General features: G+C 40.5%; 1 protein-coding gene and 2 non-coding genes across 3 annotated transcripts in view; 2 read left to right on the top strand and 1 right to left on the bottom strand.

The window, feature by feature from the left end:
- The first annotated feature begins 10,200 nt into the window (after positions 1-10,200).
- trnad-guc (transfer RNA aspartic acid (anticodon GUC)) lies at positions 10,201-10,272 on the top strand. The gene has a single exon. It is a non-coding gene; the product is annotated as a tRNA-Asp (tRNA).
- A 564-nt stretch (positions 10,273-10,836) lies between these two features.
- On the top strand, positions 10,837-10,908 carry trnaa-ugc (transfer RNA alanine (anticodon UGC)). Its single transcript has one exon. It is a non-coding gene; the product is annotated as a tRNA-Ala (tRNA).
- A 2,427-nt stretch (positions 10,909-13,335) lies between these two features.
- The window catches only part of dhx37 (DEAH (Asp-Glu-Ala-His) box polypeptide 37), a 40,235-nt gene continuing 28,081 nt past the window's right edge, over positions 13,336-25,489 (bottom strand). The window contains exons 21-28 of the mRNA XM_059988243.1: positions 24,209-24,325; positions 21,276-21,448; positions 21,035-21,149; positions 18,812-18,949; positions 18,499-18,593; positions 16,400-16,473; positions 15,237-15,334; positions 13,336-14,000 (exon numbers count right to left, since the gene is read on the bottom strand). Coding sequence (XP_059844226.1) covers positions 13,918-14,000; positions 15,237-15,334; positions 16,400-16,473; positions 18,499-18,593; positions 18,812-18,949; positions 21,035-21,149; positions 21,276-21,448; positions 24,209-24,325 — 893 coding nt within the window. The 3' untranslated portion in view covers positions 13,336-13,917. The remainder of the gene's footprint in view (positions 14,001-15,236; positions 15,335-16,399; positions 16,474-18,498; positions 18,594-18,811; positions 18,950-21,034; positions 21,150-21,275; positions 21,449-24,208; positions 24,326-25,489) is intronic.

Below are 25,489 nucleotides of genomic sequence, written 5' to 3'. Positions count from 1 at the left end.
GATAATGCACCCCCCCCCCCCCACCAAGACATTTGACTTCTGTAGATCAGGGGACACTGTGAGATGGCTCAGATGCTTTAAAGGATTTGGGGTTGCAAGCAATTTCGCTCAGGCTCCAAAAGAGCATCAAGTGTGTACACTGATATACCGCATGGGTATCAAGGCAGATGACATTATGGGTGGATTAAAACTAAAAGATGCTTAGAAAAGTATACAAAACAATGAACAAGTTCAAATAATATTTCACAGAGACACAAATTGTTATATATCTGGGGGCAAAGGTCAACTCCAGAAAACAGAAGCCAGATGAAGGTATAACTGGCTTCAGCACAGCATTGTATGTGTTGTCAGACAACTGTACATACGGAAATCTGAGGGATGAGCTCATTAGAGGCAGGATTGTTGTTGCTACTAGACACCAACTTGTCAGAGAAATGTCAATTGCAAGCAAATCTAACACTAGAGAAAGCTATTAGTACAGTCAGGCAAAGTGAGAATGTTCGTCAGCAACAAAAATTTGGACACAAAAACGATGCCGAAGTAAAGATGGAAGCCGTACAAAAAAAAGATACTACCACTGTGCAGTCAGAAAGAGGGGACGGTAGAACTCAGATCAAGCAAAACAGGTGAGACAAACAGCTTTGTCCAGTAAAAGAAGTGAAATGCAAGCAATACAATAGAGTTGGTCATTGTAAAAGCCAGTGTCACTCAAAAACAGCTCTTCAGGAGGTCAAAGGAGACCATGATTCAGCCAAAGAGACAGCTTACCTTGGACTTCTAGATTATAGATGTGGCTGGTGTACTACGGTTGTAAAATGAGGCAGTGACATTCAAAATGGGCGCAGGGACAGATGTCAGCCGCCCCTGAATGTCTGTTTGCAAAACTGGTAAGGAAAGCAGGCCTTACGCTAAATCCATCAAAGGAAGTCAAGTCAAGTGCTCATCGGGCCAGAGAAACATAAGCTCAGTGTGAAATAAATGTTTATTACTTCCATCTGTGAAAATGAGAAACCGTTAAAAGAGGAAGCCTACCTTGTTCAGAATCTCTCCTCACCACTTCTGGGATGACATGCCATCGAGAAGCTGAACCACATCGCTAGGTTGAATTCGGTAAACAATGTTCAGCGGCAGGAGACATACCAGGAGTTGTTCACAGGTCTGAGGGTACTGACAGTACCTTATCCATTGGTGGCCAGGAGTGACCCCCTACCCTCTGCCCACAGCGGGGCTTATACCAGACCCACTGACGAACACAGTCAAAGCTGAACTTGAGAGAATAGAGACATTTGAAATTATAATTGGAGTGAATGGAGTACTAACTGCGGGGCAATGTTCCCGTTCCCAAGTGAGATGACATAGTGAATATCTGTATTGATCTAACAAAACTCAATAATGTAGTGAGGCAGGAGTTTATTCTGCCCTCTGTTGAGCACACATTGGGTTTGCTGGATGGAGCAAAGTTCTTCACCAAACTAGTTGCAAACTCAGGGTTCTGGCAGAACCGTTTAGCTCCTGAGTCACAGAAGTTCACAACTCTATCACATCATATGGACGCTATGCTTTCAAGAGACACTCCTTGGGCATCTCATCAGCTCCTGAACGCTTTCAGATGAGGATGAACCAAATTTTGGAGGAACTGGAAGGGGTAGTCTGACACATGGAAGATACACTCATCTTTGGAGGCTCAAGAGAGGAACATGACGAAAGAGTGGAAGCTGTCTTGGAGAAACTGAAACAGACTGGAATCAACCTGAACAGAAAGAAATGCGAATTCGCAAGATTGGAGGTGAAGTTCTTAGGCCATCAATGCTCCCCAGAAGGAGTGCAACCAGATTCAGACAAACTGGCAGGAGTTCAGAGCACGGAACAAACTAGGGATGTATCAGAGATCCGCAGTTTCCTTGGCATGGTAAACCAGCTGGGAAAGTTCATTCCAGATTTGGCCAGTACATGATCTCCTTTCTCAGAGGAACATTTGGACCTGGGACGCACCACAAGAGAAGTCATTCTCATCTCTTAAAGCAGAGATTATCTGTCTGCCAACATTGGTGTTCTTTGATCTGAACAAAGCAAACAAGGTCCCTTCAGATATCTATTCCTTTGGGCTATGGGGAGTGCTTATATAATATTGCAGTCCCATACAGAAACCAGAAGCATATGCCTCAAGAGCACTGACTCCTACTGAACAGCATTATGCCCAAATCGAAAAGGAGATGCTGGCTCTCCTGAATGTTTCAGCTGCTACTTGGCAGGCACTAAATTCTTTCTTGAAACAGACACAGCCACTTGTCAGCCTCCTCAACACATGGCTGACTTACCTCCACGTCTGCAAAGATTCAGAATGAGATGTAGGCAGTACTGTTATGACATTGAACATATCCCTGGCAAATCTTTCACAACACCAGACACTCAGCAAAGATACCAACATCTACTCAGCTCAGGTACTTGAAACCTTCCCCGCCTCACAGCGTATATGGGACGAAATTTGAAAAAAAAAAGACCAAATCTGCAGCAAGGTCATGCAATGCTGTGAGCATGGATGGCCAGCTGTTCTAAAAGGAGCTCATGAACTCAGACCTTACTCTCTTGAAAGTTTCTTCTTGATGGTTTGCTGCTAAAGGGCTCTAGACTCGTCATTCCTGCTTCTATGCATGCTAGAATCATCAGTCAAAGCCACCAAGGATATCAAGGCATTGAAAAATGTTGCCTAAGAGCAAGCTGCATGTGTGGTGAGCTGGTCTGAGCAGGGGGATTATGTAAAGCAATGTGAAGCATACAGAATATTGAAACAACAAAAAAAATCATACTGAACCTCTCTGTCCCATAGAATTCCCTGGCAAATTGCAGGCACAGACATTTTCATGCTGAAAAGAGACAGCTATCTTCTCAGTGTGGATTACTACTCATGGAATGTTGAGGTGTCCAAGCTGTCCTCTACATTCTCATCAGCAATTATAGGGCACCTGAAAGCTGTACTCACTGTGCCATGGAATATCAGAGGCACTTGTGTCAGACAATGGTCCACAATTCAGCTGCTCAGAACTCAAAGCCTTTGCAAGGGGCTATGAGTTCAAACTTCAGTCCACAGTACCCACAAACAAATGGAGAAGCGGAAAGAGCAGTGCAAACTGCTAAGAGTTTCTGACTGAAGGCAAAAGACCTTTACAAAGCACTGCTAGCTTATTGCTCCACACCTCTTGTGATTGGCCACAGTCAATCAGAGTTGTCAATGGGAACAAACCTACCTGTTTTTCCTTCTCCAGCCTCACTTACATAAAGTGAGGAATTCTGAGACAACGCAGCATGAGACAACAAAGAGCTTGCATGATCTCAGACTCAGAGTAAAATCTTTGTCGCCGCTCAGGACTGGTGAAGCTGTTTGGCTTTCAGACCAATCCACCAAAGGGACAATAGTCCGGCAGCATGCACCACGATTGTTTGTGATCAGAACATCACAAGGTGAAGTCAGGTAGAATAGGTGTGTGCTCGTGCACCTTCAAAGTCCACGAAAAGTAGAGAAAGAAATAGAGTGGCCTGATCCTTATGATGAGGACCACTTACCTGAGAAGTATGCTCTGGTTCAAGAATCTCCTTCCGCTCCAACACTTCCAGCAACCTATAACAGATCGGACCCTTTATTTGTCCCACCACAGAGATATAGACCATAGCCTAATAGCTTAGGGCAAATGACTAAAGAGGTTGAATAATCCCCTCACTTTGCCAGAGTGTTCAGGAAGTCCACCCTGACCTCGGTTAGATTTAGTGTTTCCAAAAAAGTGTTCTAATGTTGAAAACATTTCACAAAATGAAACTGTTCTTAAAAAAAAATGAATTGTTGAAAAAAAGAGGGGAAAAAAGAGAGTAAAAACAAAGAGAAAGGCAGTTATAATGTTGGCATTTCATTTTTTATGTTTATGTGAAGAGCATAAGTTATGAGCTATGGTTAAAGTGAATTGAATCGCTCAATTTCAGTGACTTTAATTTCAATGCAGTTCTATGCACAAGAAGTAAATACCTAGTTTTTTTTTTCTAGAACAGCAGATCTAGTGGAAGTGTTATGAATGTGTCACAACTCTGAGGGGCCAAAGGGTACAAAGTCGCCCCCTCCTTTTTGAGAATAGCAAGATCACTATTAATTCAGGTCTGGGACCCAGGAAATGAGAGAGAATCCTCAAGGTTTTGGAATGTGTCCTGGCCTCAGCGAGACAAAGCCATGAATATCGGCCATTGTCTCTTGGAGATGGAATTGTGTATTGAGTACTGTACTATTCATTGAAGCCCTCAGGGGACAACCAGAGTGGTCTGGTTGAGGGATTGCATCATCCCAACCTGATTGACATCTGAGACCCCGTGAGTAAGGATAAAAGAGGGTCTGGGGAACAACCCCTGTAGACACACCAGGAGAAACGTAGGGGACCGGTGGGGACTTGTGTGTGTGTCCATCCTTGCCTGGATGACAAGTCCTCCACGGAACGGCCTCGCTAAAGGACGAATACGGATCAAGATTGGATAAAGGAAAGCCGGCAAGTTTCTTTTCTCAAAAATCTCTCTCTCTCTCCAACAATTGCAAACCCAGTGGTCCCCAAAGGCTGCAGCCTGAATGAACTGAGTGACTTTTATATTTCCATTGGACAATACATTTATCCCCTAGACAACGATAGAGCTATTTCTTATTGATTAGTATTATACCCGCACTTCCAGATTTAGTATTGATGACGTATATTATCTGTATGTTTGCATTGATATTATTTTTGTGTATTTTTACTAATAAATACTGTTAAAGATAGTACCATCAGACTTCAACGGACCTCTCTATCTTTGCTGGTAGGTGACCCAGTTACAGGGTTCATAACAGTAGTTAATCATGATATTCCTATACCACTCAGTTAGCCTTTCCTACACGGGAGGAGTTCACATACTGTACAAGCAGGGTTGTCATTAAAGTTCAGTTGAGTATCCCGCATGCTAACACCCTTGTGTGCTCTGCTCTATCTCTTAATAACGAGTACAACAGGTATCACAGTCCATTTCATTAAACTCATTTGCCTCATTCACTGCGCTTTATCAATAACTTTCGTTAGTTGAACATAACTCTGGCATGGTTCTGGAAAATTGCAAATGTCACTTCACTCTTTAAGAAAGGAGGAAGGCAGCAGAAAGGAACCTATAGACCAGTTATCCTGACCTCAGTGGTTGGGAAGATATTGGAGTTAATTGTTAAGGATGAGGTTATGGAGTACTTGGTGACACTGTACAAGCTAGCACAAAGTCAGCATGGTTTACTTAAGGGAAAATCTTGCCTGACTAACCTGTTAGAATTGCGTGAGGAGATTACAAGTCAGATAGGTAAAGGGAATGCAGTGGATGTTGTATATTTGGACTTTCAGAAGGCCTTTGATAAAGTGCCATGCATGAGGCTGCTTACCAAGTTAAGAGACCATGGTATTACAGGAAAGTTGCTGGCATGGTTAGAGCATTGGCTGATTGGTAGGAGGCAGCGAGTGGGAACAAAAGGATCCTTGTCTGTTCGGCTGTCAGTGATTAGTGGTGTTCTGCAGGGGTTGCTGTTGGGACCTCTTGTTTTTATGCTTTATGTCAATAATTTAGATGATGGAATAGATGGGTTTGTTGCCAAGTTTGCAGGTGATAAGAAGATCGGTGGAAGGGCAGGTAGGGTTGAGGAAACAGGAAGGCTGCAGAAGGACTTAGACAGATTAGGAGAGTGGGGAGGAAAGTGACAAATTAAATACAATGCTGGAAAGTGCATGGCAATGCACTTTTGGTAGAAGAAATAAATGTGCAGACTATTTTCTAAATGGAGAGAAAATCCAAAAATCTGAATTGCAGAGGGACTTGAGAGTCCTTGTGCAGACCACCCTAAAGATTAACTTGCAGGTTGAGTCAGTTGTGAGGAAGGCAAATGCAACATTAGCATTCAGTTCCAGAGGTCTAGAATATAAGAGCAAGGATGTAATGCTGAGGCTTTATAAGGCACTAGTGAGGCCTCACCTTGAGTACTGTGAACAGCTTTGGGCTCTTTATCTCAGAAGAGATGTGCTGGCCTTGGAGAAGTTTTAAAGGAAGTTCACAAGGATGGTTCCAGGAATGAAAGGGTTATCAAATGAGGAACGTTTGATGATTCTGGGCCATTTAGAAGGATAAGAGGGGATTTCACTGAAAATGATCAAATATTGAAAAGAGTAGATGTGGAAAGGATGTTTCCCATGGTAAGGGAGTCTGGGACAAGAGGGCACAGCCTCAGAATAGAGGGTCATCCATTTAAACAAAGATGCCAGAGGGTGGTGAATTTGTGGAATTTTTTAACACAGACAGCTAATTGTTGGGTGTATTTAAGGTGGAGATTTGGTAGGTTCTTGATTGGCCACAGCATCAACGGTTAGGGGAAGAAGGCTGGGAAGTGGAGGGGATAAAAGAAGGATTGGCCATGATTGAATGGTGGAGCAATCTCAATGGACCAGCTGGCCTAAATCTGCTCCTACGTTCTATGGTCATATGGTCTTATAATTTGCCTTCAGTAGGTCCACTCATATTGGCTTTTTGCAAACTGTCCAAATGACTGCTATTTCTAGAACATACCTAACCATGAAAAGTTCAATCGTTCGGTCAATAGTGAACTGAGTTTATCCCTTGTAATTCACTAGCACTCACTCAGGAAATCTATACATGTTCACATCATGATGAAGGCCTAAGCAATTTCCTTCCTTCAGAAATCTAGCATGCATCCCATCTGCATCAGATATGCTGGACTTCTTGCTGATCAATTTTTTTATCCCATCTAGAATCTCTACCATGTTTCTATTTGCTGAACATTATTCTCCTCCTTCGTGAAATGATCTAGACTATTCAATTAGTACCTCAATAATGCTACCTGTTTCATGAGTATATTTCCTATTTGGCTTTGGTGCAAAGTCTCCTGTTACAGCTATTTCCCAGTTCACGTTTCTAAAGAGTCTTTAGAATCCTCTTCATGGTAACAGCCATTCTCGTGTTCTCCCTTCTCATGTTTCTGTTTTCTACTTATGCTCTGAACTTCAAATAATCAGATTGGTCTGGTTCTATTGTGTGTTAGTTTCTATTATAAATGAGCGGTACAATCTCTCTGAAAGCTTTACACTGAAGGCAAATGTCACATGATCAGTAGTTCTCAACATTGAAATTTATTTGCATTGTGTAATGGGGTTTTAAAAAAATCACACAATACACCAGATTTGGACAGGATATTGGAAGTTCTCCTAATTCTTAATAAGAAACAACATTCATTTTAAAAAGATGACAAACATTGGATTTAAAACAAAATATATGACTTCTACTTAAATTAGCTACATTATATTATAGATATGTAATTGATCCTATAATAGAGGGCTATGGGTAACCCTAGGTAACTTCTAAAGTAAGTACATGTTCAGCACAGCATTGTGGGCTGAAGGGCCTGTATTGTGCTGTAGGTTTTCTATGTTCTGTGTTCTATGTATGCAATTTCTGCAGGCATACCGAGCAAGTCTATAGAGTAGTAACTATAACAAGATTCATTGAAAGATCGTAATTTGCAGAAGACAGCAACTGTTGTCCAAATGCAAATATAAATAAATAGCAATAACTAATGAGAACATGAAATAACAAGATCAAGGTTCCTTACAGTGAGGTCACTGGTTGTGAGAACATCTCAATTGGTGGGCAAGTGAGTGTAGTTATCCCCATTTGTTCAAGAGCCTGATGGTTGAGGGGTAGTAACTGTTCTAGAATCTGATGGTGCGAGTCCTGAGGCTCTTATACCTTCTACCTGATGGCAGCAGCGAAAAAGGAGCATGGCCTGGCTGGTGAGGATCTTTGATGACGGATGCTGCTTTCCTACACAGCATTTCATATAGGTGTACTTTAAGTTTGGGAGGGAACCTGTTATATGCTGGGCCGAATCCATTAACTTTTGCAGGATTTTCCGTTCAAAGTCATTGGTGTTTCCATACCAGGTCAATGAGTCAGCACGTTCTCCGCTACACGTCTATAGAAGTTTGTCACACTTAGAGAAGCTTGTCAGTGCTTATACCCCAACTGACAGTAAGTTCTCATGTAAGTGATAGAATATGGTTCAGTTTTCACCCAAATGCTAATAATAAATGGTTAGCGCAACACTTACAGATCAGTTCGAAGTTCAATTCTGGTACCATCTCCCCCCATGACCACTTGGGCTTTCTTGCACATTCCAAACCACAGTGGTTGGTAGGTAAATGGTAATGATCGTTGTAAATGGTCCTGTGATTAGGCTGCGGTGGCTTACTTGGTGGTGTAGCTCGTTGGTCTGGAAGGGCCTGTTGCACGCTGTATCTCTTCGTAAATAAATAAAAAATAATAAATAAAAAATGCAGCATTCTTAGCATCTTTAGGTGCTACCATAAACACGGTAACAATATTTTATACATTGAATACACGGTTTGCTAGCAATGTTGAACTATTTCACCAAGGACACCTCTTGGCCAAATGGACTTTTTGACAAGAGTCCATAGTTCTGCCAAAAAGGAAGTAACAGTTTAGTCAGACATGGATGAAAATCTGGTCTAGAGATTCGCATAAAGGACAAGAATGTATCATAAAATGGGGAGAAATGTGAGAGATGTCTGTTCCCTCTAGAATTCAAGAAAATGAAAGGAGATTTCATTGGTTCATAAAACACGCCCAGTTCAAATGCCTAAAACCACAGGCCACAATATCAAAAAGAGGAAGAGGTCATTTAGAACAGAGGAGATCTTTCTTCACTTACAGGGTAATGAATCATTGAAATTCTGTGATCTGGAGGGTTGTGGAGTCACTGAACTCACGCAGAGCTTGATAGTTTCCTGGATATAAAGGGAACTGAGGGATTAGGAGATAGCATTGAAATAGAGGATTAGTTCTGATCTTGATGAAACAGGAAAGGGAAATCATGAGAACAGGCACCAGTGCTCGCTCATTGAGGGATCAGTGGTGGAAAGGGTGTACATCTTTAAGTTCCTAGCTGTAAACATGTAAGAGGATTTGTCCCCAGCTCACATACTGATGCAGTCACAAAGACAGCAGCTAGCAACTCGTAAAGATTTTGAGGAGATTTGGTTCGTCACCGAAAGCCCTTGATGACATTCTAACTCTATAATGGATGATTGCGAGCTCCCTGAGCGGGATGCATCGCAATCCTAATAGAGGCACAAATGCACGGGATCACAAGAGGATGCAAAGGGCTGTAGACTCAACACGAGGAAATCTGCAGATGCTGCAAATTCAAACAACAACACACACAAAATGCTGGTGGAACACAGCCGGCCAGGCAGCATCTGTAGGGAGAAGCATTTTGTGTGGGCTGTAGACTCGGCCAGCTCCATCAGAAGCACAACTCCCTTCACCATCAAGGACGTCTTGAAGAGGATCCTCACCATCTGGGACCTGATTTCCTGTTACGGTCAGGGGAGAGGTATCCTCACTCACGACCAGCTTCTTCCTCTCTGCCCTCAAATTTCCGAATGGTGCACTATTCCATGTCCACTATCTCATTAACTTTTTTGTACTTAAAAATCATAGCAATTTCATGTGTTTGGACTGTACTGTATTGCTGCTAAACAACAAATCTTTGCACCATTGAAGACATTGATAAGTCCAATTCTGAGTGATGGAGACGGTGAAAATATTTACAATTTCACAATATTTATGAAAAATTTAAACTAACATCTGAAACACCATACCCGAGGAAATCTGCAGATGCTGGAAATTCAAACAACACACACAAAATGCTGGTGGAACACAGCCGGCCGGGCAGCATCTATAGGGAGAAGCACTGTCGACGTTTCGGGCCGAGACCCTTCGTCAGGATTCATGTCTGAAACACCATGTTGTGGTTTGAGCGCCGGGAGACTGAATTGGAATCCCGGCGTGAGCCAAGGGGCTCTGTTTCTGTGCGCTGCATCCCATGTGAGTGAGATCTGATGGATGAAATGGGCAAGTCCTGCTCCAAATTCTCATACTGTACCTATACCGTCTTCTATGGGGTAAACTCAGTTATGGTGCCTCAGTGGTGGGTGTCACGAGTGGTCTGAAAAACACACAGTTAGCGGAATGTTACCGATCGTAGCTGCAAAAGGAACGACACCAGTCAAAATTCAACCTGCATTGTAGCGTCTTTAAATGGAGGAAAGTAGGACGTCCGCATGTACCAAGTCCTCGTTAGTATAGTGGTTAGTATCCCCGCCTGTCACGCGGGAGACCGGGGTTCAATTCCCCGACGGGGAGATGGTCGTTGCTTTTCTATTTTTCTTCCTACAAATTTCATTAGTCTCTTTTTCAATGACCACTGCATTGCAAAGGTTCTTTTAGGTTTCCCTGCGATTTTATTTAAAAAATTAGTCAGCTTTCTTTGCCGCTTATTTCAACACGTCTATAAACTGAACTGAATATTTTGAGGTATTGCAGCTACTAGAATAACACACACACACACAAAGCACTGGGTGAACTCAACAGATCAGGCGACGTCTATGGAGAGAGACCAACGGTCCTGATGAGGGGTCTCATGCCCAATGTCGACCTGACCTGTTGATTTCCTCCAGCCAGCGCTTCGTGTGTGCTTATCAAGTAACTTTACTTACTCGTCAAAACCAAACCAACTCGGACTTTACAAGTTACTTAGATGATTATAAGCGCCTCCTCAATGAGTATGGGTTTATTAACACAGTAAGCAGTCGTTTTCCGGGCCGATTTTGTGACCTGAATGTTCACAATTGAAAAAATTCAGCCATTTCGCGCAAGCGTTTGCTGCGTTCTATAAGGAAGCAGGTTTCCCTGGCTTCTTCGTGGGTAGGGGATGTAGCTCAGTGGTAGAGCGCATGCTTTGCATGTATGAGGCCCCGGGTTCAATCCCCGGCATCTCCACTCTTTTATTCCCAAACATTATCATTGACCATCTCCTAACCTGGACCACAGGATGCAGTGGTAAGCAAACATCTTTTCAGTAGAGTTACATTTTCTTAAATTGAAAGTACATCATTCTAAAGATAAATAAGTAAATACTTGTACTGTAAACATACCGTGAGCACCAATAATGGAAGATTATAACATATTTCAATGTATTTGTCAAAGCAGATGGTCATCGCAATAATTCCAGCCTTTTTAAAATTTTAATTTTGAACAATAATTGGTCAGAATACTGAAGATAGCTGGATTACTCTTTTTCTCCGTTAGCATGTTCAATTTATTAGGCAAATTAATGAATAAATTGTCGTATCAGATTTGTTCTTCCAATTTTTAAGGTTATGATTCCATCAGTCTTAAATTTTAAATGAACAATTCAACCAGCATCTACTATCCCGAACTAAAATCCTCTGAAAATCCAGGCTCTTCGCTTTAGGCTACAACCGAAAACAGAACAACTTTTGATGTCGACTGTTTATTCATTTCCATAGATGCCGCCTGACCTGCTGGGTTCCTTCAGCACTTTGTGTGTGTTGGTTTACTTTGGATTTCCAGAATCTGCAAACTTTGTGTTTTTGATGCCTCAACCTGGATGCCCATATTAATGGCATTAATTTACATCTATTGCATCACTTCCTCCTTGTACTTTAAAAAAAAACACCAAATCTATTCTTAATGTTCCAAATTCCAGGGATAACAATGGTAGATGATCCCTTGCAATTAAAAGACACCACCTCATAAAGAGCACAACCACTGCCCCCTGGTAATTTCTTCCTGCAACAGCTCAGAATAGGATATGCTTATAGTCTGGAAACTAGGGGTCATCGTTTTGGGGTTGAATGTGAGATATTTAAGACAAAGCTGAGGGGAAACTGCTTCAATCAGAAGGTAGTAAAGTGTGGAATGAACAGCCAGCTGAAAAGTTCAACTTGAGCAGCAGACTCGATGGGCCAAATGGCCTAAATTGTGCTCTTATATATTATGGTCTTAAGGGAAGCTTGGAAGGTTATATAGACGACAAGAGGTTGCAGTCTGGGTGCAAGAAAATGGGAATAGGCATGAAGCCAGGCTGGCATGATCTAGACTGGCCAAAGGGCTTGTTTCCATTCTGTGGTGCTCTGTGACTCTACGAGATAACTTACCAACCTATTGAGTCTTCTATAGTTGTACCGTGGAGAGCATTCTGACAGGCTGCATCACTGTCTGGTATGGAGGGGCTACTGCACAGGACTGAAAGAAGCTGCAGAAGGTTGTAAATCTAGTCAGCTCCATCTTGGGCACGAGCCTTACAAAGTACCCAGGACATCTTCAGGGAGTGGTGTCTCAGAAAGGCAGTGTCCATTATTAAGAACCTTCAGCACCCAGGGCATGCCCTTTTCTCACTGTTACCATCAGGTAGGAGATACAGAAGCCTGAAGGCACACACTCAGCGATTCAGGAACAGTGTCTTCTTCTCTGTCATCCAATTTCTAAATGGACATTGAAGCTGTGGACACTACCTCACTTTTTTTAATTTACAGTATTTCTGTTTTTACACATTTTTAAAATCTATTAAATATATGTAATTGATTTACTTGCTTATTTATTTTATTTTATTTTTTCTCTCTCTGCTAGATTATGTATTGCATTGAACTACTGCAGCTAAATTAACAAATTTTATGTCACATGCTGGTGATAATAAACCTGATTCTGATTCAAGAGAAAGTTGAGAGAATTTCCAAGCACACTCATTGTGCTGAAGAAATCAGAGTACAGCACACTTCAGCATGCTCAAAGCCTTTGAAAAGATAGCAGAGAAACTTGCTGAATTCCAGCATAAAATCCAGCTAATAAAAAGGAATTGCTAATTTCTTTCACTCCCACCAGTTACAAATTTCATATTTTTAGAACCATTTTGCACAAAATGTTAGGAGGCAGCTTGCCTTAGAATGTTTTTTTTAAATCTGAGAATTTAAGTTAATTGCAGGTTACTTTGTTCATCATTCAAGCAAGGCAAATTACCACACTCTATAGCTGGCAAAATCTATCGTTAGTTCTGCAGTGTGTGCAAGAATGATTGTGTAGGAGCCATGTATCTGTTCTCTGCATGTTTCTTAGGTATTGCGCACTTATTATGTTTATTATGGTAACTAGTCACATTAGTGGATGGGGTGTGGTAAAGGTGAAGGGAATAATTTACGTATTCTTGCTTATTTCGTGGTATTTGCAGCTTGGGACCGGCAGAGGTCATATCTTTGCTGACTATTTAATATCACTTCAAGCTTGTTTGTTTGCCAATTGCTAATAAAGGTTGAGGGTGAGCTATTAAAAATAAACTCACAAATTAAACTGTTTGCATTACTCTGGCAAGATCTACGTTGGCAAGAAAATACTCAAAATCAGTTTATGTATACAATAAGATTTATTTGACAAATTGCAACTACCCAACAAGAGTGAATAGGTCTGCTTAAACATTTTTAATGGTAATTTGAGTACATGCCTCGGACCATTTCTTCTCCCACCTGGTCTTATAAAGACCAAGATCTTAGTTTACAAGGCAACTACACTCAAAGTACTTTTACTGCTACAGTAGAATTACAGGTAGAAAATACTACAAGCAGCATTCCTTTCTCACGTTACAAATAGTTACAGTGCAGCAAAGTAGTAACTATGAGAAATCAAATAAAGCTCCTTTGAAATAGATAATACAAGTTACCTTGATACAAGTATTTAACTGTAATGTGGATTACGCCAATGCTCAATAACCAACAAATCCAAATTGGTTTGCTTTTAAGATAAATGTACCAGTTTTCACTTTTACAGTCCTTGACATAGACAAAATATTATTTCGTATCTACAATCCTTTGAGCAAATTTTATTTTTTCTTCAAACATTGTTAAGCCAGTTCTTGATCAGAAGGATATAATTCCACCAAAGAAGGTAAGTTCTGAATGAAAACTATTTCCGGCAACTGGAAATTAAAGCTGTATTTTACAATTTTACTGGAGGCCAGTTAAGAGAGACGTCTGTGTGCGTTGACTCAGGAAGCCATTGAGAATAAGCTGACAATAGGTCTGTTTAAAATTAAAATATGAAAATAATATTAATAGGTTAATTGTCACCAAACATTTAACTATCAGGAAATTTAAAAATGGTTTTTAAAATACTTCAGTGCATTCAACAGAAAAGCAGATTATTCATTAAACTAGGTAGAGATGACATTCAAACAGACCTAGGTTTGTTTCTACACACATCACTAAAAGCCAATATAAAGCTGCTGCGATTGGAAGGTCAGCTTTATGATCAGGAAAGTCAAAATAAATTTATCATCAAAATACACATTTGTCACCATATACAATCCTGAGATTTGTTTTCTTGTGGGCACACACAACAAATCTATAGAACAATAACTATAACAGAATTGATAAAAGACCGCTCAACTAGGGTGTTTCAGAGTGCAGAAGACAACAAAGTGTATGAATACAAAAAGAATCAATGAGAAGTAAATAAATATCGAGAACGTGAGATGAAGAATCCCTGAAAGTGATCCATAGGTTGTGGGAACATTTACAGTGACAAGGCAAGTGAGGTTATCCCCTTTGGCTCAAGAGCCTGATGGCTGAAGAGCAGTAACTGTTCCTGAATCTGGTGGTGTAAGCCTCAAGGCTCCTATACCCTCTTCCTGATTGCAACAGTGAAACAGAGCATGTCCTGGGTAATTCTAGAGGACCTTGCTGAGACAGGGTCTGGATTTACTTTGTACCGTTTTGGTCCCTTTACCTGAGGAGGGATGTGAGGGAGGGAGAGTAGCAAAGAGTCTGATTGATTCCAGAAATGGGAGAAATTGAGTAGACTGGGACTGTAATCCTTAAAGTTTAGAATGATGAAGGATCTCATTGACACTTCAAAAATTCTTAATGGCTTGAATGGTTCCCCTGACAGAGGAGTCTTGTTTGGGAATAAGAGACAAAGTTGAGATGAAGAAATATGTCTCAACTCAGAAACTGGTGAACCTTTGGAATTCTCTTTTCTGGATGGCTATGAAAGTTTAGTTGTGTGTTCATTCAAAATTACTGGGCATGAAGGGAATAAAAAAAAGATATGGAGTTAGAAAATGGCTTTCAACGTGGAAGACATCAACCCTGATTGTGACGGATGGAGAAATAGCTCTAAGGAAGACTAATAACTTCTCCTACTTGTTACTTTTGACTTTACTGCAACTTCTCTATATTCAACAAAAGAATGCCAGTTGCAAAAACATTTATCATGGCACTAGGTAACATGAAACAAAAACATAATAGTTTTCTCACACTTGTTATCTTTCTTCCAGGCAGCGAGCAATGCATCACGGTTGTCTACCTTTTCAGAAACCAGAGCTCTCAGCAGGGCGTCTGTCCTCGGCTGAAGCCTTTGAAATAGCAGAACTTAGTAACTGGACTTGCACACAAATCAAAACATGACAGCAAGTAATAAAATTTCCCCACTTCACCCAATGTCATCTCCCAGCCCAAATAAATACCTAAATAGTAATTCCTTTTTATTCACTGAGATACAATTTAGAATAGGCCCTTCCATCTGCACTGTCCAGCGATCCCCAAATTTAAAATCTGCCCTAACCATGGGATAATTCACAATGATTAATTAACCTATCAACCAGTAGGTCTTTCAAATGTGGGAGGTAACCCACAAAGTACAGAGAAAACATACAGACAACAGCAGGAATTGAACTCAAGTTGCTGGTACTATAAAGCGCTATGCTAACCACTACGCTACTGTGCTTCCCAGTATTAACTTTTATGCCATTACTCCATTGACTTTGGCTATTATTTAAACTTGAACAATAGCTCCAAAGAAACAAAGTTCTATTTAGTATGGACACACCACCCCTGTGCGACGTGGTACACTGATAGACCACCGTGAGGCTTGTCACACTGACATGATGACACACCACCACTGTGGGTCGTGGCACACCAACATGCCACACCACTGCAGGATGTCTTGGTGCCTAGTACTAGACAGTGGAATTGGAACACTGCTCCGTCATGGATATTTCCTGACAAACAGAAGCCTCAAGGACTGCTCAAAGTAGAGAGAAGCATTTTGGATGAGATCAAAAATTTGGAGACCAAGCAACAGGAGCACGTAAGTCCTGTATGAGTGGTGGAACACATCACAAACTACCCAGCACGTTCTGCCTCATCAACGGGGGAATCTGAAACTGGCCCGTTGACATCTTTAAGCCCGAAAGCCACAGTCCTGAGGGACTGTCCAAGGCGAGAAGACAACAACTGCTTGATATAGCACATTGGCACTGCAGCCTTGATCCATTCCAAATTGACACATGTGCACTTCATTAAAAAGTCACTTTTATCTTCAACACTAGAGATAATAATTGAAATGTTATGAGTTTATCAAATACTACTTTAACAGTGTTATCTCATACGCAGTCATTCACAGAAATATACAAACTTACTTGGCCCAGGACTTTAACATCGTTGATGGACTGGAGAGTAGGCACTTGGTATACGAGGCAAGTTTTTTAATCACCTTCAATGTAGGGTGGAAATTGAAAAAGCAATTATTTCCAAAGCAGGTAATGCATTATTAAGTAAATTGTCTTGCATCTTAATTTATTAACATACACAGCTCAAGAGATTAGCAACTTTTCACCTTAATCTTAACTCTCTCTCCTTCACCCTGTCAATTAAATATTTTAAGAGGTACTCAAGGAACTGTTGGTGTTAATCTTATATTAAGAATCAGCCAGACTCACTGAGTTCAGCCTGTTAGGCAGTCCTACGTTGAGTTCAATGCTGACTGGCAACTCCTGTGACACTACCGGTGCCAAACCATATCAGTCTCTGCCATTCCTTTGTGTTCATCAGATGCGTGGAGAGGGGGAGCTTGCTACACGGGCACAAAGTACACTGCAGTTGCTGGGATCAAAGCAACATGTACAACATGCTGGAGGAACTCAGCAGGTCGGGCAGCATCCGTGGAAACGAACAGTCAACATTTCAGGCTGAGACGCTTCATCAGGACTGAAGAGGAAGGGGGCAGGGGCCCTATAAGGAAGGTGAGGGGAGAGTGGGAAGGAGAAGGCTGGTAGGTGCCAGGTGAAGAACCCATCAAGGGGTGGGGGAGGGGAAGCAGGGAGGGGATAGGCAGGAAAGGTGAAGAAGGAATGTAAAGGAAAAGCACTATGGGTAGTAGAAGGATTGTAGCAGACTGGGGGAGCGCTTTGTCAAGCACCTCCGCTCCATCCGCCACAACAGACAGGATCTCCCAGTTGCTACCCACTTCAACTCTGCTTCACATTCCCATTTGGATATGTCCATACATGGCCTCCTCTACTGCCATGATGGGACCAAACTCAGGTTGAAGGAGCAACATTTTATATACCGTCTGGGTAGTCTCCAGCCCCTTGACATGAACATTGAATTCTCCAACTTCCGTTAATTCCCTCCCCCTCCCTTCCCCATCCCAGTTTCACTCTGCCTCCTCCTCCAGTTGCCTATCACCTCTCTCATGATTCCGCCTTCTTCTACTACCCATAGTGCTTTCCCCTCACATTCCTTCTTCACCTTTCCTGCCTATCCCCTCCCCCACCCCTTGATCTTTCCCCTTACTGGTTTTTCACCTGGCACCTACCAGCCTTCTCCTTCCCACCTTCCCCACACCTTCATTATGGAGCCCCTGCAGATGCAGATGCTATATTCACTGATGAGAACTTACATCAATGTAAATGGATTAAGAATATAAAACTAAAATTTAGTCAAATTGTGCTCAGATTTTAAATATTTCAAGCTGCACAAAATCGTGCATTTAAGGGTTTCTCCCCAGGTTTCTTTAAACAAAGTTCACAGGACATTTATTATCAAAGTATGTATACATTATACAACCTTGAGATTTGTCTCCTAATAGGTAGCCACAGAACAAAAAATATCGTCAAACACCCAATGTGCAGACAGAGAAAAATGCAAATCATGAAAACAATAAACGCAAGGAAAGAGCATTCTGAACTAAGTCCACAGACTCTCAGTACAGCGCAGAAAGGCGCAGCAAGCTGAACTGGCCTATCTCTCGCCTCAGGCCCCAACACTCTGACCTTTTCAATCTGGCCCAGTGCCTAAATCATTCACTTACGTTAAATCCGTCAATCTCAACTGGCCTTTGACATTCAGTAAAAGGAAAGAGAGTACGGATATCTAATGAGGATACAGCTGAGTGTGAAGATACTCCATGTAAATGCACACCCCGCAGCCACTCATCAGCTATGAATTGGGTAAAGTGGCAGGTTCTGAAAATGCACTTCGTTGAGCGATTGATGCCACAAGAGAGCAGCGACCAGGGAGGAAACCATCAGAAGGCAGAGCAGAAATACAATAACTTTCATACAAAAAAATCTTGTTTCATTGGGTGTTTTTGGCAAAGGTCTTTGCAGTTTTTTGGCTGTAGAATTCATCCCATCAATATTTTTACTGTAAAAGGCTGCAATTATGGAGCTCAGATGTAACACTGACAGCTAGAATATGACTCCTTTCGTGAAGTATTGTGTTAGGAAACACTTACCGTTCCTTCCAGCAAAAATTTAGCAAAGTACTTGTATCGGTCCAGTCCCTCTGGATAGTCTACTTCAACCGCAGGAAGTTCCCAGCCAACTCTGACTATAATTAGAAATATTGCAATTGATGAGTATAGAAAACTTACCTTACCTCACCAAATATAAATGCAAGGAAGTTTTTTACTTATTTTTATTTCAGTGAATTAAGCTGCTTGCTTGTCCATTATGTAGATCTTGTACTACCCCAAGGCAGATTTCCTCCTCAGGGTCCAGTTAACACATATACGGCACGCATTAGCAATAACTAACCCATCAACTTACAAAAGGTACTTCCTCTGTGACACTTAACACGACCAGTCCCAGGGCAGTAACGGGGAGGGGGCGAATCAAGAGGTTTTCCGTAGTGACTGTACTGGGGTAGGAGGAGAGGGATCCACTCAGGTTCAATCACGGTCAGCCCTAGTAAGGGAATTTGATTTCACAATTATTAAATTTGCATTAAGTGAACATTAAGAATATAGCCTTACAAATTTTATAAAAGAAATGTTCACCAATTTGGAATTTGTGCCATGTCATAATAGCACACAGCCTGTCAAAAGTGTTCATGTACAAAATTATCATTCCAACCTAATTTGCTCCACTCCATTGCTCTCAGGAAAGCTGAGAGTAATGAATAATATTGCTGAAAGGCATTCATCCTCAGTCTGATCTATAGATTAAAATAGTTTGAAATGTCAATAATCATATACCTAATGGAAAGATAATTTCATCACCTGGCATCTATTCAGTATGGCATGGGGATTTTGGCTAATTTCTTCAATTATAGACAATGCTGTTGTACTTGAAATAAACAAACTTGATGAGAAAGGTAACAGGATGCAGTGAACAAATCTTCCAGGGGACTTTAAATTATGATTCAAATGCTCTTCTTGTCACACTTTCGGTTATACAGTTCCTATGAACATATTGATTTGGAAAACTATACTAGAATCTCTTTTTAGAAAGTGAACAATAAGGAGATGTACAAAAGGGATGGACTTAGTCAGCCTAAACAAAGTGGTGCCAACAGTATATTGCAAGAAAACAAGAGGTTAACCACTTTGGAAAGAAGATCAGGGAAAAAAGTCTATTTAAAACTGAGAACTTAGTAAATGTTGGTGGAGGATCTTATGTGTGCAGGTTATTGAGACTAGGAAGTTAATATGCAAGTTAAGAAAACTGGTAATGTCCAATTAATAGCTTGAAGTATTTTCAATATGAACATGTTTCTGATGTCAAGTCACTTTTTATTGTCATTTTGACCATAACTGCTGGTAGAGTACACAGTAAAAATGAGACGACGTTTTTCAGGACCATGGTGCTACATGAAACAATACAAAAACTACACTGAACTATGTAAAACAACACAAAAACTACACTAGACTAAAGACCTACCCAAGACTGCATAAAGAGCACAAAACAGTGCAGGCATTACAATAAATAATAAACAAGACAATAGGCACAGTAGAGGGCAGTAAATTGGTGTCAGTCCTGACTCTGGATACTGAGGAGTCTGATGGCTTGGGGGAAGAAACTGATGTAGATGGAGAGGAAGTAATGTGGTTAAAGTCACCTGCAAATGTGAATTTCAAAGATCTTTGAGCAAACCATTCCTGAAGGTATCAAACACCCAGTCAAAAAATGCAAACTATCATTAAAGACTATATTTCCCAAGATAATCAACGTGTGGTCAAGACTGTTTCACCTTACAAAGATATTTTTGCAATAATTCAAGCATCTGATTACTAATAAAATACAGAAATAAAACAAGTTATTTTCAGAATATTTATACTGAACTCATTTACAAAGCTGCAACTGCAAACAGACTTAATATGGCAAAAACAAAGAATTACAATGGATAACTACACATCTCTGCCAGAATCTTCACGGCTGTAATGCTGAATCAGCGGGGCTTACGTGGTAAAATTCCAGGTACACATAACACTTTGTCCTTAGAGTCAAAGATTTATACAGCAAAGAATAGGCCCTTTGACCCACCGCATCCATGCTAACTTTATGCCCATCTACGGTAATCCCGCAGATACAGTATCTGCTCCCAATCTACGTTTGCCTAGTTCTTTCTTACGCTTTCATATGCAGCCTCTCCCCCCCCCCCCCACCCCCACCACAATTCTAGGCCACAAAATAATCTAGCCATGGTTTTAAAAAACTTTGCTTCAGGTCTTTGCTAGATTAACAGAGCTCAAAACATTTCTAGTTTACATTGAAGCTACAATTCTACTTAATTCAGAATCACTTTAGAAAAACAGTGCATCTCTTCTCAATTTTTAGCAAGATAAAATCAGTTTTGTCAGAATGCAGCTACTCCAAACTCAGTTCCCTATACATAAAATGAGAACTGCTGAAAATAGAGGAATATATGACGCATGCCTCAATATCTCACCTTTACTGGCCCTTGTCATATTAGAGACATCCTTATGATGCTAGCTGTTTAAAAAAAAGCACTACAAAAGTTCTAAGTTTGGAGAGAAGTACATCCTTTACCTTGCATGTACATCTTGGAAGTCTCAACTATTTCTTGATAAACAACAAACTCAGGAAGATGTTTGAACAACACTGAACTTGGATGGATAAACACAGGCTCATCAAGGAGGGGGGTCTGAAGAAAAGAACAGACAAACATTAGATCAAATGCAGACCAGTTCATTCACGCTGCTATACGCTAACTGGAAACTATCACAACTCAAATCAAAAATCTATGTGCTGAAGGTTCAATTTGCTTTACCTTGTAGGCATTTCTCCATTTTTTATCTAACGCATCCTCCGATTGGACTTTCCTTGCAATATGATCCCCAAGACCAGCCATAACAATCTGCCTTAAGTAAAGGACCTGAGTTTCTGTTGGTGGTTTCATCTTGGGATCAACGAACAATCCGAGCTGTGGGAAGACAGCATTTACTGTAGAAGACAAGGGGACAATAGGCATTTAGAAAGAACACAAATTAGGATCATTTAGAAAATGCAATAATGACAATTAAAATTCTGTTTTTGAATCAAGCACAAGCTTCTTCACTACAGTTTAGCAATATTATGAACACTTAAATCACTTTGCACTAAAATGGACTTATGTTTTGTTTTGTCCTATTTGTGTTCTTTCTTGCAAGAATTGTGAATGATTTATGCTCATGTTTTTCCTGTGAATGCTTCTTATATGATGCTAGGAGGCTGTGATAAGGTAAGATAAAACTTTAATTATCCTGAAGGAAATTATTGTTGCAAGGTTGCTCAGTCAGAAATATATACTTTAAAAAATACAAAATGTAAGCACTGAGGCAAGAAAAAGAATACAAAATGTGCATTAAAAAGTCATAGTGCTAAATACAGATGTGCAATAAAACTACACACTTATAAACTTAAGGAGGAGGAGTTGTAGAGTCTTGTAGCCCTGGGGAGAAAGGTTCTCCTGTGGTGTTCAGTGGTGTTCCGCTGCTGCTGCTACAAGTAAGTTTTTCATTGCACTGTTGAATACACGTACTTGTGCATATAACAATAAACTTGACTTTAACTTTAAATGGAAGCCCTATTTAAAAAGGAAAAAGTTATTGTTTCCACTGCAAAGAAACCAAATGGTTGGTACTACAGTGGTTTCCAGTTCATTGGTACACACCAGGACTAGTACATTTCAGCCAATTGAGCAGCTGCCCCAATTAGCCACAGAAATAGTTAAAAAGGTATTTTAAAAAAAAAGCAAAATGAGTAATAAACTATGTATTTAAATGAAATAGAGAACAAATTAGAACACTACCAATACTACTGCAGCATGATAAAATTCTGTATTAGCTAACACTAATCAACCATGATTATTCTTGGCAAATTTTTCTATGGAAGTTATTTGTCATTGCCTGCTTCTGGCAATGTCTTTACAAGAGGATGATGCCAGCCATTATCAATATTCTTCAGAGGTTGCCTGCCAGGCATCAGTGGTCACATAACCATCAAGTGATATGCACCAGCTTCTCATACAACCACTCACCTGCTCCGACAGCTTCACATGAACCCGATTGGGAGGGCTAAGCAGGTGCTACACCTTGCCCCAGGGTGATCTGCAAGCTAGAGGAGGGAAGGAGCATCTTACACCTCCTTTGGTAGAGGCGTACCACCACCCTGCCACCCGCTATCACCTAACACTGGAGTAAAACCGAACACTGGAAAGAGCTTGATAAAGGGCAAGTAAAATTACCACTCAAAAGATATGGATTAGAGAAAACACAGGGTATTACAACCCGTGGCTTTGAACTCAGTCAGGTTAACAATAACATTGGTTTGTCTAGAATTATGTAGAGGTTAAAACATTGCAACGCGGTTCAACTGAACCATATTGGGGGAAGAGCGCTTATTCATGCATGCTCCTATTTTGTAGATAATCCTGCAGAGCGGATAACTCACCATTTTATTGCTAAGTTTGTAGAAAAAGGAAGTTAACTAATCAAGTTCTCAAATCAGACCTATCATTCAAATGGACCATGAATTATCTGTACCTCAACTTTATCCATTTGATTCTGATCCACACCCAACATCTACAAACTTCTGAAATAAAACTGCAGACTTTTTTCGTATAGAACTCTTTACTCATCTATTATACTTAATTTCCTGATGTCACTCATGAATGGCCTACTCAAATTTAAAGACTTTGTTTAAAACAAAGTCATTTATTTAAATTTCCCTTGATAAATGAATAGCCTAGAGTACAAAACCAAGAAGTAACGTTGAAATTGGTTAAGCAACAACTGAAGTTTCCATCCAGTTCGATTCAACCACAATTTAGGAAAGACAGGAAAGGTTGATTCCTGTCCTTCCTAGATTGATTCGATACCTCAAATGTGCTGTAGCAATTCTAGTTTCCCACCAAATAGCTTCCTTTTGAATCCTTCTATAATCTTAAACACCTCAAATGGACTGTGTCCTCCATGTCTCATTAAAACTCTTTACTCATCTAACATACTTAATTTCAAAGAAGGACTGTTAAATAATGAAAAGGTAAGTTTTGTCCAGCACAGTGTATTGCAAAACTAGCTTTGTCATAAATACAATTCATTTGTAGGTTTGGGGCCCCATGACAAAATAGGGAACAAAGGGAGGGACGGAGGGATGTCTGGAACAAAATAGTAAGCATGTATTCTTGGAACACCTTGTGCAAAGCATTACTTTTAAATGTTTCCTCCGAAGTTAATTCTATCTTTTCCATTACGACATGTTTAACGTTTATGTGTTAATCACACTTGTTAACTCCAATTAAACTTTTAAAACTGCTTAGTATCCGCTACAAAGTTGGGTATAGACAGAGTGAATCTGTGCAGCACAGAGAAGGGTCTTCATTAATGCCAATCATGATGCTTACCGGCACTAATCCCACTTGGCCGAATACCACTAGGCCTTTCTTATCAAAGTACCTGCTAAAATGCCGTTTAAACATTTTAATTTTCTCATGTCTACCCTTCCTCTGGCAGCTACTTCCTCCAGATTATTGATAAAAAGGATGAGAAGACAAGAGTCTATTATGGTTTCATGGGAAACCGCATTGAGGATATTGTACCAAACAGAAAATATAATAGCCATTTGCCGTCATAACCAATAACTGAAGCAAGTCACAAGATCAACCCCCAAATAAATTTTTCTTTACTTTATCAAATTCCGTTAACAGTTGACATTAATTCTTACCAACATTAGTAAGCTGCCCTCGTAAACGTCTGACTTCAACCATTGCCTTATGCCGAAGTCCATTTTTTATACAGAACTGAGGGGTGCATCCTGCGTACTCACTGGCACCAACAGCACCTGAATTGATCAGAAAGATATAGAAAAAGAAAACTAAAATCTAGTTATTTAGTGGTAAGTAGTACATTAGAAATTGCAGGATTCGCGATTTTTAAAGACTGTAATGCAATACTTTACCGACATCTTAGTCACACTAACCGTCCCTGAATTTTACTGTAATTTACTACACAGTAATTGAAGCTTTGGGCCAGTCAGTGGTGTAATGGCACTAGCACTGGACTTTGAGGCATGTGGTCCTAAGTTTGAATCCGGCTGGGTCCCAAACTGGGCAGCGGCAGTATCTGTGCAGAAGAAAAGCCTGGCAATCTACTTCTGTATCTTGCCACAAAATTCCTATGGACAACTACAGTACTGTGTCCATAGGGTCGCCATGTGTTGACAGTGATTTAACAGCACTCAAAAGCAACCATTAAAGTTTGGAACAAATGCTAAAGTAAGCTAGTTTGTTTGTTTTTAACCCTTTCCCATCCCCAACATTAATTCTATTCTGTTGTCATAAATAAAGCTGCAGCTATCACCTTCCACTCTATTTAGTTTTCTGGAATTTGGCTTCTTATGGAATAAATTATTGGTCTATTTTATATACATTAGGTGAACACAGAGTTGGCAAGCTTCATTTAATGCTGTGATCTATTTAACTGTACTTTATAGAAATGAAACCAGACAAAATGCAGCTCAAATCAAAGCGGTAGGTAACTATAAAAGTCACAAAGACACATTTAAAAACCTGACATGCTTTATGTCACACCTGCAAATGCAGAGACAAAAGAATTCTGTTATACAAAAGAAGCCAGACTTAGAAAGTTGGCAAAACTGGAAAAGGAAGTGGCCCTGAATTTGCTGAAGTGGCCCTGAATCAAGGAAGAGGTTAAGCAGCAAAATATATTTATGGTTAGTAGAGCATTACAGTATGTCAAACCATCTGATGTACATATCCAATGGAACCAGACAGAGAGAAGATTAAAAGGGGAATAGTGAACAGAAACGGGGAAGTAACAGTAAAATTGCTATGCTCAAATTCGCTCCATTTAGGATAGGAACTTCACTTCCTACTGAGAATCATTAACGACCCGAGTTTGTATCTTATCTGGAGAAGATGGATCGAATTACTGGACAGCCTTCCATAAAATGGAAGCCTATTCACAAACATTACCTTTGACTCAC

Source organism: Hypanus sabinus, chromosome 13, assembly GCF_030144855.1.
Source record: "Hypanus sabinus isolate sHypSab1 chromosome 13, sHypSab1.hap1, whole genome shotgun sequence".
Taxonomy (NCBI): domain Eukaryota; kingdom Metazoa; phylum Chordata; class Chondrichthyes; order Myliobatiformes; family Dasyatidae; genus Hypanus; species Hypanus sabinus.
Note: the sequence above shows the minus strand (reverse complement) of the source record. Positions and strands in the feature narration are given on the sequence as shown.